The sequence below is a fragment of the Mobula hypostoma genome, unplaced genomic scaffold (assembly GCF_963921235.1).
Source record: "Mobula hypostoma unplaced genomic scaffold, sMobHyp1.1 scaffold_79, whole genome shotgun sequence".
Lineage (NCBI taxonomy): Eukaryota > Metazoa > Chordata > Chondrichthyes > Myliobatiformes > Myliobatidae > Mobula > Mobula hypostoma.
This window is the reverse complement of record NW_026948227.1, coordinates 70,933-83,769: the sequence shown is the minus strand read 5'-3', so window position 1 is coordinate 83,769 and position 12,837 is coordinate 70,933. Positions and strand designations below refer to the sequence as shown.

General features: G+C 47.5%; 1 protein-coding gene across 1 annotated transcript; it reads left to right on the top strand.

Moving 5' to 3' along the window:
- Positions 1–9,573: 9,573 nt before the first annotated feature.
- On the top strand, positions 9,574–11,915 carry LOC134342029 (probable G-protein coupled receptor 139). Its single transcript, XM_063039964.1, has 2 exons — positions 9,574–9,640; positions 11,005–11,915. The coding sequence occupies exons 1-2, from the start codon at positions 9,574–9,576 to the stop codon at positions 11,913–11,915; spliced, it is 978 nt and encodes a 325-aa protein (XP_062896034.1).
- The last annotated feature ends 922 nt before the right edge of the window (positions 11,916–12,837 follow it).

The following is a 12,837-nucleotide window of genomic DNA, read 5'->3' as shown; positions in this document are numbered from 1 at the left end:
TGTTCCTCCCTGCTCTCACGTCTGCCTCCATCAAATCAGAATTGTGCAAGGCATCCTACTTGACAAATAACAGATATTCATCACTGGAGTGGCCGCGCACGCTGCATCCACCGCCATCTTCTCCTCCTCCAGCACAAGTCATTTAATCCTACCAGGTAGTTATGTTTTAGTTAGTAAGCGATTCCGTCTGATTGGGTTTCAATTGGCCAAGACTAGAATGAACTCTTGGCAGTGCGGAGGGCACTCAAAGCTGCTGCGCAGGTTGGCTGTGTGGTTAAGTAGGAATACAGTGCATTGGCCTTCATCAATTGTGGGACTGAGTTTAGGATCCGAGAAGTAATGTTACAGCTATATAGGACCTTGTTCAGACTCCACCTGGAATACTGTGCTCAGTTCTGGTCACCACACTACAAGAAGGATATAGAAACTATAACAAACGGTGCACAGGAGATTTACAACGAAGTTGCCTCGATTGGGGAAAATGCCATATGAGAATAGGTCGAGTGAATTTGGCCTTTTCTCCTTGCAGCGACTGAAGTTGATTGGTGACCTGATAGCGGTGTATAAGGTGTGAGGGACATTGATCGTGTGGATGGTCAGAGGCGTTTCCCAGGGCTGACATGGCTAACATGAGGGGGCACAGTTTTAAGGTGCTTGGAAGTAGGTGCAGAGGAGATATCAGCGGTAAGTTTGTTACACAGTGAGTGGTGAGTGCGTGGAATGGGCTTCCCGCGACGGTGGTGGAGGCAGATACGACAGTCTTTTAAGAGACTCCTGGATAGGTACATGGAGCTTAGAAAACTACAGGGCTATGGGTAATCCGAGGTCACTTCTAAAGTAAGTACACGTTTGTGGAGTAGGTTTTCTCTGTCTCCATGTTTCTGAGTCCCTTGGAACTGAGACTGTTATTGTGTTCACGTGGCGGTCGGAGATGCGATATAATACTTCTGTATCATTGGAAATATTATTTATTTGAAATTGTTGAGTTACTAATAACTGGCCCATGGTGCGTAAATCTATTCTGCGCTCGAAAAGTTACCCGTCGGGTCAACACTTACTTCCGTCAAACCCCGAGCGAGAATAATCACAGCTGAACTGCTGCAGGACAGACATCAGCGAGACGGAACTGGAAATGCAACAGAGGGAGTGATGTTCCGTCAGAAAGCGGTACAGTATCTTGTAAAGTAATTCTGCGACATTTCTATCTGTGGCTTGCCGCATCAGATAATCAATGTAAAAGGTACACTGTTCGAATCCTCAGACACGAGGTATCTGACTTTTTTATTTACCCTTGTGATGAACGGTAAACATAGATGACTGAAATATTAATGAGTATTTTAACCGACCGTATCTTACAAGCTGAACGTCTCCAGTAATTCATGTTTGAATTCGGATTTCCAATTGCATTCCTTTATCCCCAAAAATCGATTACACTTTCAGATAGAGCTGCGTACATTTATTATCAGTGTAGATATATGTTCCTACCTACTGCAATGGGGATTATTTTGTTCAGTAAAGGATCAGACAGGGAGAAGCATAGCACAGAGGGAGAAGGAAGGAAACAGACTCTCACGCGTCCTTGGGATGGGAACAGAGATACGCACGGACAACGAGGGAGCAGTCGGCAGATGGAGACGGAGTTAAAAAAGAAAACAAAAACACATTTGAGCCGCTATGTTGCAGTCGGAACATGTCTCCCTCATGGTGGAACTCACCAATCTAAACTCGTGTATCGGTGTGGGAAAAGAACTAAGCGGGGGAGTTTATGGGGGGATCACGTGCATCCTGAGAGAGATTGTGAATAAAATACTGGGAGAGTCACTGAAAGAAAGAATGAGAAATAGCGGAGAGGATGGAGAGAACGGAGCGGATCCATCCTGAATGGACAATCCCGGAGTAAAACGTTGTGACCATCACCTGAACGAAGAATGAGATGTAATGGAAAGAATTAAAGTAAAACGGGTGGGACCTGACTGGACCGTCCCGGACAGTTTCCGAGTTCCAGTGAGCGTCCATCGGGGTCAATTACCGCTGAGATGATCCTCACACATTTGACATGAACGTGATGAGGGGCAAATTTTATCTGTACAGTATCGACAGCGAGTGAAATATATCACCACTAAATACAGGCGTATTTCAGAGCGCTCAGTTGTTAGCCGTGGTTCTGCCTATCGGCAAGTGGATAGCTTACAGAGGAAGCATGACGATTGATTTAATTCCATTGCAGAAACCAGCTGGTTGCTCTATGATTTAACGAATTTGGGTAACAGTTTCAGCGGGTATTTCACCGCGTTCTTCAGCTCCTCTCTGAACTTGCTCTGAGTCACGGCGTAAATACAGCTGTTGGTGCAGGAGCTGAGGATCTGCAGCATCGTCGCCGTGGAGTCTGCGATATAAAACGAGCTCGTGTCCGTGTAACGAGGAATGTTTGCAATCTGTATGTAGATATCAAAAACCAGCTGTGTTAACCACAGAAATATAAAACTACCGGTTATACTGAATAGTAAAACGACCGATTTCCTTCGGTTCTCCATCTCCGTGTCCTTGTCTTTCGTTCCGTTGCTGCGGCCCCGGAGCCCCCTCCGGACTTTACTGGCGGAAACAATCCGTCTAACTGTCAGAGCATTGAACAATAAAATCAGAATAAACGGGAGACATGGCATTAAAATGCGATGAATAATCTGAAGTGTGGTCCACGAGGGGGACGTATAGAAGCTCTCTTTGGTCAAACAGCCATAGGAAACTCCATTAATTATCAACGAAGGCTCAAAAGTAAAGTAGAAAGGGATACTTTCTAAACACCCCAGCACACTCACTGTCCCGATAACCACCGCCGCCGTTCGTTCGGTGCAATATTTTGCTTTCAGCTTTTCACAACAAATGGCCACAAATCTGTCAAAGGTGAAAGCGATTGTCAGCCAGACAGAGACCCCGGTGCTTGCTAAAAGCAGACAATAAACGACCCTGCAAACGGGAGTCCTATTGAGGATAGAATATCTAAAGTATATGTAAACAGTCCACTTCAGCAGAGGGTCAGAGATAACGACCAGGAGATCGGCCGCTGCCATTCCCAGCAGGTAGAGAGTGATACATTTGGAGAGACCGCACTTTCCTCCGGACAGGATGACAATCGCCACTACGTTCACTGTAAGACAGAAGGAAGGAATCAGAGATATTATTGACTCGTCACGGAAATAGAGCAGCAGTGTGATAGACTCAGATTAGATCTTTTGGGTTTTTTCTGCCTCAGAGGATGGAAACCGGACCCAGAATATGAAGCAGCTGGCAGTGTGCATTCCGGCGCGTCGGAGAACTCGCCGCGAGTTTTATAAAATGTTAATTCTAGGTGAATTTCCAAAGCGACGGCAGGAGAGCTGCTTAATTTCTTCATCGGCAACGGTGAGGAACGGACATTAAATAACAGCATCACTGCGCCTGAGTAGTACAGGGATGAAATAATATTGACGTATGCAACTCCCTCATTCACATTTCTAAAATAAATGAGCCATTCGCGTTGTTCCATCACCCAGTCGCACGATTCACAGGCCATTCCTTTGGACAAAGCACAGAAGGACGGCTGGTTCCCACAGGTGCAATGCAGCCTGTGTCCTCCTGTGCGGACATTTCGATTCACAATTATTCCATGACATCGAGACAGCGGAGAGGATTTCAGTCAAAGGCAGCATCTCGGCTCCAATAGGGAGCGCTGTCTGCTACGAAAGCAATGGGATTAATATTGTCATCGCCTCCGCCCATGACTGAAATGCGGGGACTGGACAGGTGTCTGTGGAAACAAGTAGAGAGAGAAACACTTCAGACCATCCGATTTAACTCTGAGCTCCTGCCGTTTGTAGGTGCGACAGCGGCTTACCGGGAATTCCAACGGCTGAAATAACTGGGTGGTAAATGTCTTCTATCCGCCAGATTGCTGGATATCCCATTTGAGTGAGGCAGTGGACTCTATTGCTCTGAATTCCACAGCTCGGCAAGACACTCTGGGCTGACGTACTGCAACAGGCTCTGATTTATACCGGGGATCAATCTCCAGTGACAAGGTCCCACATCTGATCATTGTTACTGAACAAACAAATTACATCACCTGCAGTGTCACAGGTGTAAATGCTGTGGGGATGTAACAGGAACACGTCAATATCATTGGCATTACCACATTCAGATCCCTCTGTGTAATTCGACCAGAATGTGTAATGGGAACAATAAGTGAGCAATGAGGATCTCTATTTACAACATCCCACAGTTGTATTGGCTGCGGTCACGACTGTTCCCATCTTCCCACCTGAAACTTCCACAGTGGTTCTCGTTCCACAAGCGTTCCGGAATCGATGTTTCCAGCATTTTCTGCACTTCGCACTGTCACGCCTGTTGTTTCATCTACAAAGAGATCCGGTTTCCCCTCAGTGTGATCCGGATCCGGGGACACATGAAAACCCTCCCAGTCTCCTCCTGCAGACCTTCATTATATTTTTACTCAGCAGCTCCAGTTTGACCGCTCAGGCACCAAACCCACCCCATCCTGTCCCACTGTGTGCTCTCAGATATGAAGCATACCCGCTGTGTACACAGACACAGACACTATCAGACCTGGAGGACAACGATGTTTACGTCATTTTGATCAGCTTTTCCATGATTATGTTTATTTCCGATATTTTCAAGTCCAGAGCTGTCCATGGTACCCCCTCCCCCCACCCACCCACCGCCCCCATCTCTGAAACCGTCTTCTCTGTTGAATCTACCAGCGGAACGGTTGGATGCTGAAATACTGTGGCGTTCAATTAGCCGCGGGAATATAATGGGCTGACAAGACCATTCAGTGCCCTGTGGGTTACGAGAGCAACTATCAACACGTTTGTCTCTGGTGTAAATACCGGCGTGATTTCATAGAATATTTTCTGTCAAGTGTAGATTCCACTCGGTACACAGAGGTCTTCATCTGCTGCGTTAACATAACAATACCCGAGTCCGTGACATTCCCTACGAGGTGCCCTTGTTGATATAAATGCAGGACCGCCAAGTGAGGTCACATCATCAAATAAGGTCATATTAGAAACCATTATAATCACATAGACACACACAGACACATACACTTCTTCTCGGTTGTCTATCGAAATCCGATGGCGATTTTCGCTCCATTAACGGTGAGATCTTTGATGACTATACAGTCCTATCCTGGACCCACACGCTCTATTGTATGTGGGACATGTATATGTGGTAGTGGTGACAACCATGACTGCATTTCTCCTGGCTCTCTTCTGCTGTCTTCTGGTTGTTCTTTCCATCTCTAGAATACGAACCCCGTCCCATAACAGCTGTCGCCACGTGTTACGGTCAGCAGCAACATCCTCCAGGTCCCCGGGTCTGATCTTGTACTTCCTTAAAGCATTCTTCATCTGATCCTTATCGCGCTTCTTCCGCCCTCCAGCTGAGCGTCGACCATGATGTAGCTGGCCGTATAACACTCTGCGGGGTAGCCGACATGGGGGCATCCTTATCACGTACCCCAGCCACTGCAGCTGACGCTGGGTGACCATGGCCTCGATACTCCTGCAGTTGGTCTTTACAAGTATTTCAGTGTGAGGCACCCGCACACGCCAGGTAATCCCCAGAATGCGCTGGAGGCAGCTTATGTGGAAGCGCTCCAAGGACTTGATGTGACGGCTGTAGGTTACCCGAGCTTCACGGCTATAAAGGAGGGTGGTGACACAGACCGCTTGGTATACGGCGACCTTTGTGGAGGGACGAATGCTCCTGTTCTGAAAGACTCTACGCCGAAGTCTCCCAAAGGCAGCTGCTACACACACACACACACACACACACAGACACACACACACACGCAGTCTCTCTCTCTCTCTCTCTCTCTCTCTCTCTCACACACACACACACACACACAGAGTTCATCTCTCTCTCTCTCTCTCTCTCTCTCTCTCTCTCACACACACACACACACATTCCTCTGAACAATCAACCATTCGTCCGACAGACCGCAGAACAAATAACACACAGAATATCAGACATCGAATCGCAGAGTCCCCGAAAACAAATCTGCATCCACGATCCGCCGAGGTGAGTGAGGCCGATCCAGGACCCGATGTCTGCCGCCGCAGCCACTGACTCAGCCAGTTCAAATGTACCTGCCCTACAGCGGCAGATGCAGTTCCGAGCCGAAGCGCCTCGATTAAATTACGGAAACAGTAAAGCACGTTCAAAGCTGAGGACAGTAAACATCACATCGCAGCCGAAGGTGAGGACACAGCCACGAACCGCCAAAGCGATCGAACTTGCAGTGTGGGACCCAAAACTCGTTCACCTTCCTCCGGTAGCAGCCCCGAGAGTGAGGGCCGTCAAGCGCCTGCAGACGGCACTGAGTATGCGTTCGTTTGACGCTCTCATGCTCGACGAATTTAATCTTGCTTTACACTTTATTCGGTGCAGAATAATGGGGTCGACCAAGGGCTAATGTCCCGCTATTAGGAATTGACCCACCGTAAACTGCCAACGAAACCCTATCTGCACTCCACACCGAATCCACTAGGAGTTCACAGAATCGCCAGGTTTTTCAGTCGGCCCGAAAACACAATCTCGAAAGGGAAACTGCAGTCTACAATCGATCGAGTTCAAAAGCAGACAAAAGTATATTTGGAAAAATAATCCTCTAGTTACTTACTGGGGCTGACGGTCATTGCAACCACCTTGCAGGACTGGGCGGAAACTTTGAGAGATCTATGGACGTGGAACCCAAGGTCTATCTGTCCATCCACAGTGCTGAGATTCCAGACACTAACCCTGTATTCTACTTTCAAATCCCACCTTCAAGAGTGAATCTCTTCACACATTTTCGGGTTGAACTTCATGTGGCATCTCAGCTCTCCGTCCTGCCCAGGCTCCGGTGAACCTACAACAATCTTCTACAGACTATGGGACATGGGAGCAGAATTAGGCCATCTGGCCCGTCGAGCCTTCTCCGCAATTCAATCATGGCTGAAGCATTTTTTAGACTCATCTTCAGCCCCAATTCCCGGCCTTCTCCCCGTAACCTTAAGAACTTATCATTCATTCTCTGCCTAAAAATATACCGTACGGCCTGGTCTCCATAGTTGTATGTGGCAAAAAAATCCACCAATTCACCACCCATTTGGCTAAGGAAATTGCTCTGTATCTCTGTTTTCAAAATGTTCCCGTCGATCCTGGGGCTGTACCCTCTTTTGCTAGACTCTCCCACCATGGGAAACATGCTTTCCCCATCTACTCTGTCTAGGGATTTCAGCATTCGAAAGGTTTCAATGAGATGCCCCCCACCCCACCTCCATCCTTCTGAATTCCAGCGAGTACAGACCAAAAGCCATCAAAGGTTCCTCATATGATAACCCTTTTATTCCTGGAATCATCTTTGTGAATCTCTTCTGGACCCTCTCTAACGCTTGCTCATCTTTTCTAAGACAAGGGGCCCAAAACTGATCACAATACTCAAGGTGGGGCCTCACCAGTGCCTTGTAAAGTCTCAGCATCACCTCCGTGCTCTTAGCACGTCGCCACCAAGCCCACTCACCGTCCCCACCCACAAATGCATGAGCTAAGACCCGCAAAGCGGATAGACAGTAATTCATTGTTCTCATTGAACTCATTGTTCTTCTTTCTCAGTGAAGTCAGTGGCGATTGTGATCCTGTCCTGGGGAAGCTGGGACGTGGCCTCTCCGCTTGCAGCGCTCTTTACCGGGTAGCCATGGTAACGGCGGATCTACAAGCTGGGAGATGACAGGTGAATCCGGATCTGCTCATAGGTCAAAGCATGTATCCGTATCGAGCTCTGAAATCTGTATTTCTCCAGAGAGCCATAATACAAAGAAGGAACACGAACGTCACCAGAGAGAAACATCAAACTCACCCTCCCCACCAGCACCCCCAGACAAAAACAATGGCCTCCTCATCAACAACCCGCAAAAAACACATCCTGTCGCAAAACGGAACAGGAACATCGACCCCACCCTGCACCAAACCCCCGTCCCCCGCACAAAAAGCTAACAGAACACAACAGCACAGCAACCTCCAAATACTCTCCCCTCGCACAACAGAACGGTAAAGGAACGGGCGATAGAAAATAAAACATATAATATAAAAGAAACAAGTCTTAAAAAGTACAAATCATAATCTCAGAACCACGGTACCATCCTTCGATGTCGCCGATATTCATCGACAGGCAGGAGCACTACACGAGGCAGGGGCCTACGCGCCTGCCACAACGAACAACACAGCGGAAGGCCGCACCTTTTCCACCGGCGATGAAAAGGCAGCCGGTCGACGCTGAAACTCACGCTCGCCTTCTGCATTCTCGGTCTCAGTCACGATCTCTCAATATTCTTCTACGCCTTTGTCGGAGATTAATGTACCTTTTAAACGGAGAAACGCTGTCAAACATCAGGTTGCGCACCGTCTGGAAGTTTCTTCGCACCGAGGCTGCCAGGAGCCATCAAATATTCCAGAATCTTCTCGGAGCCAGCGAAGCACTGGATCACTCCGTGGGCTACCTGGAAGATGCCGTCCCAAAGAGTCATTTTGACCTTCCCACCCGGAAAGATAGAAGATATATGAATCCAGATCGGTCTGGCAGGGGACGGATATGAGAGGCTGGGAGCTGATCAGTGGAAAGGGCAAAGGGCTGGAGGAGAAGGAATCTGATAGAGTGTGAAAGTGGATCATGTGGGAAAGGGAATGGGAGGTACCAGGGGGAGGTGGTGGACATTTCGGGAAGCGGTATGATGTCAGTAGATAAATGAGACAGAGGGAATGGCAAGGGAAAGGAATCAATATCGGGTTGGAGAAATCGATGTTCATGCTATCAGATCGTAGGTCAACTAGGCGAATTGTGAGGTATTGCTCGTTCAAGCTGAGAATGGGTTCATTATTTCAGAAGATGATGCCGTGAATCGATATGTCGGAATGAAAATGGGATTGGTATTGAAATGATCGGCTATCGGGAAATGACGCTTTTTGTGAATGGAGCTGAGGTGCTCGAGAAAGCGTCAATTAATTTGATTCATGGTTTGTATGCGTTCGGTATCCTCTTAAACCTGGACGCTACAGGTTCTTCACTACATTACAGGAACATGCAAACTGCATCGTCTTCTTCATATTTCTGCTGCAAGATCGACAACTGAGGCAATTTCCAAGGTGAACCAGAGCAACCGATGAGATAGAACATTGATGACAACGTCTGTGGAGCCCAGGAATAGGCGAGATCGACAATAACGATAATGAAACCGAGAGGTGAGACAGAGAGTGTTTCACAACGACGGTCACTGACTTGTCGAAACGTCATTTCTTCGTCTTTCAGATTTGGCAATTGCGTGTGAAGCTATGCATACCTCATCACCATTGGGAATTTATCTGAATTACATCATGTTTATTTTTGCCCTAGCTGTTGGAGGACATGTCAGCCTTGTGTAATATTGAATATTCAGCGTGCTGGAGCGAGTATAAATGAATGAGCGTAGAGATTCATCAGCTCAGAGTTTCTTCAGCGAGATCGCGGGCAGCTGGAAGACAGGCTGAATCTCACACAGCATGCTTGACACATTTTACCGTGTGAGAAAGATATATTTCATGGTCATTGCCGTTATTGGTGTTCCTGGTAAGAACAGAGGCGAACTTACATTCGCAGTTCCGTGTGCGCGGTGTCTGGACTCGTTATGTTACCGACAGCGACCTGATGCCGGTGTATCAGTGAGTCCGGTGCAGACATTGTGACAAAACTTCGTGTTCGTTCAGAAGTGCCCTTCCCGTTTAATCCCTGGCAGAAATTAAACCGGCAGTTGAAACAGATGCAGAGTGGAAGATCGGGGAGATGGATTCATTTTGTGGATTCATGGCAGGCGGTTTTGATTTTTCAATGTAAGTCCACTGTTACAATAAACACCGATCAGCACCATTAAGGGTTACTTGGTGTTATTCGATACCAATAGTGTAACAAGCTTCAAGTTGAAATTTGAAGATATTGTGCTGTTTTTTAAGAGGTTGGTACGTTTGAAAGTTAAGTGGGAAGCGGAATCCACGTTAGGGGAGAACGTTAGACATCTCTATTGAGTTAGACCCCGAACCATCGAGAGTTTCGAGAATTCAAATAGGGTCTGTGCGGGTTTTAGTGTACCGGGGTTTGATCCCACGCCCTGCTTTCCGTGGTGAAGAGGGAGTTAAGGGTCAGCCCAGCGGTGTCAGCTGGAGGTCAGACAGAATGCATACAATTCTCCGCTCTGGAACAATGAGGATTGAAACATTTAGAATAATGCTTCAGTAATTTGGAGCATACACAAAAGAGGCAGATGTTTTGTAGTATCTAGTTGTTTTTGATGATTAAAGCACTAGTGTGTAAAATACTTGAAAAAAATCAACAGGTCAGGCAGAATCTTTAATACAAGAATTGGAACTTTCTGATCGGATATTTTGAGATAGTGTAAAGGGGCCCCGGCCAAGAGCAGCTACTGAATTCAAAAGCAGCGAAATAAGCGGGGCTCCTGTGTGCGGGTGATAAACGGGGAGTCCCGGTGGAGACACAGATTTGCGAACGGCGGGAATAAATTTGTTTTTAACTTTGTAATTGACAGAGGCTGGGGAGCGGGGCTTTGCTGTATGGGGAGTGTGGCATAAATAGGTGACGGGAACGCGGCAATCACCGCCACAGAGAAAGTTGCCGAAGTAGCCAAACGTTTATCGAAATCCTTGTGGTTGGAGATATGTATTGATTCACACAAAGTGCCCTCGGCAATCAGCTGACAACGCCTCCTGCGCAAAACCTGCTCCTTTTGCGGTACCGAGTATCGTACACTTTCACCCAGCATGCTCCGCGTGAGGCATCTGCGGCTCCGACTTTACACATTTTAATCACTCAGAACCCAGTTTTGTGCAAAGTTTGATTGTCTGAATTTCAAGTGTATCTCTGTCCCGTGACCAGCGGATCGGCGAGACAGTAATTCCCTTATTCAATTTCATGTTTCCTAGTGAATCTAGTGGCGATGGTGATCCTGTCCCGGGGAAAGTGCGGCCTCGCCACCTGCACCACTCGCTACCTGGTGGCCATGGCAACCGCAGATCTACTAGCCATCGTCTTTGATGTCCTACTGTGGCGGGTCAGTTATTACTACTTTCCCGGGACTTTCCTAGACATCACCCCCGTGTGCAGTGTGATTACTGTCCTGAGAACGGCAGCCACTGACTGTTCTGTCTGGTTCACCGTCACTTTTACGTTTGATCGGTTTGTCGCCATCTGTTGCCAGAAGCCGAAAACAAAATATTGCACCGGGAAAACCGCCGGCGCGATTCTGACAACAACGGTCGTTCTGCTCTGTTTTAAAAACGTGCCAAATTTCTTCAGATATGATCCTGCGAAAGTGATCGACAATGTACCCTGGGACTGTATTGGAAAGCTGAGCTACTATACGGATTTCGCGTGGAAGGGGTATAGGATGTTTTCTACGGTTCTAACGCCATTACTCCCGTTCGTGTTAATACTCCTGTTCAACGGTCTGACAGTCAGGCACATTTTAGTGACCAGTCGCGTCCGGAAGGGGCTGAGGGGTCAGAACAAGGCGGAGAACCGCAGTGACCCGGAGATGGAGAGCAGGAGGAGGTCTGTGATCTTACTTCTCACAATCTCCGGAAGCTTCATCACCCTGTGGTCGGTGAATGTTACCGAATTCCTCTATAACACCATTGCCGGATTGGATCAGAATAATTACAGCGATTCGGAATACATATTTCAACACACCGGATACATGCTGATGCTGTTAAGTTGCTGCACAAACACGTTTATTTATGGGGTAACTCAGTCCAAGTTCAGAGAGCAGTTCATCCGCGCAGTGAAATATCCGCTCACGTCAATTATTCAACTAATTAATAAACAGAATATCTAAGTTCTGCGCAGTGGTAGCCGGAGTGTTTTCCACTTGACAAGTAATCGGAGAACGTGGCAGCGGCGAAGGTTAATCAGGTTTCGAGTCCGAGAGAGACACAAGCCGGGAACAGACCCCTCGGTACCCGCAGCCCGCGAACTCCATCTCCTCCACATTATGAGACTCATCCCAACTGGTGTTGTAATTTATTCACCACGTTCCCGCTGACGTCACCGCGCCGCCTCGTTCTCGATGATGACAGGGCGGGTCCGGGTCTGAGGACGTTCAGGACCACATCGGCAGAAATGAACATCACTCGTTACTCTAGTATTCAGCATCAGAATGAAAAGGGGAAAAATTCAACAGTCTGAACGAGCTTACAGTAAACCTCGCATTTACCCTTCGCATTAGGTAAACCTGTTATGGGGAAATGTTTAACTCTACATAACACGTGCATTAGGGTCAGATTGTGCAGCATTCCGAGGAAAACCCCAGTTCCGACTCTGCTTCAAGGAAAGAATGTCATCTCACTTTCCTGACTTCAAATAAATGTTTATTCAACGAAACTGCATGGTGAAACTCCTTTGTTATTTATTTCTCTTTCTCAAATAAATCTGGTCGAACTTGCGGTGAGGACAAAGACAAGCACACTCGTTTTCAATTGCAAGGAACTTTCGGACTATTCTCGTGGTGTTCAGGATTGGGGCTCTCTGGATATTTACATATATATTGCCGGGTGGGCCTCATTGTTTAATGACATTGTGCAGTGACTTCGGGCTGAAACCAGTTGTAGATATTACTGTTGAGACCATGTACACACTGTTCATGTACCAGAGTCTTTCAATGTCCTCAATGAATAGGTGTGGAGTGATTCACTTTAGAAAGGAGAATTTGACGGCGCCCCTTCGCTCCACTAGCCTGTAGGTCACTCTAGGCAAGGCGT

Coding starts and splice junctions, on each gene's coding strand:
- LOC134342029 (XM_063039964.1), top strand. CDS start 9,574: ATGCTTGACACATTTTACCGTGTGAGAAAGATATATTTCATGGTCATT. Junction 9,641..11,004: donor TGCCGTTATTGGTGTTCCTG/GTAAGAACAGAG, acceptor CATGTTTCCTAG/TGAATCTAGTGGCGATGGTG.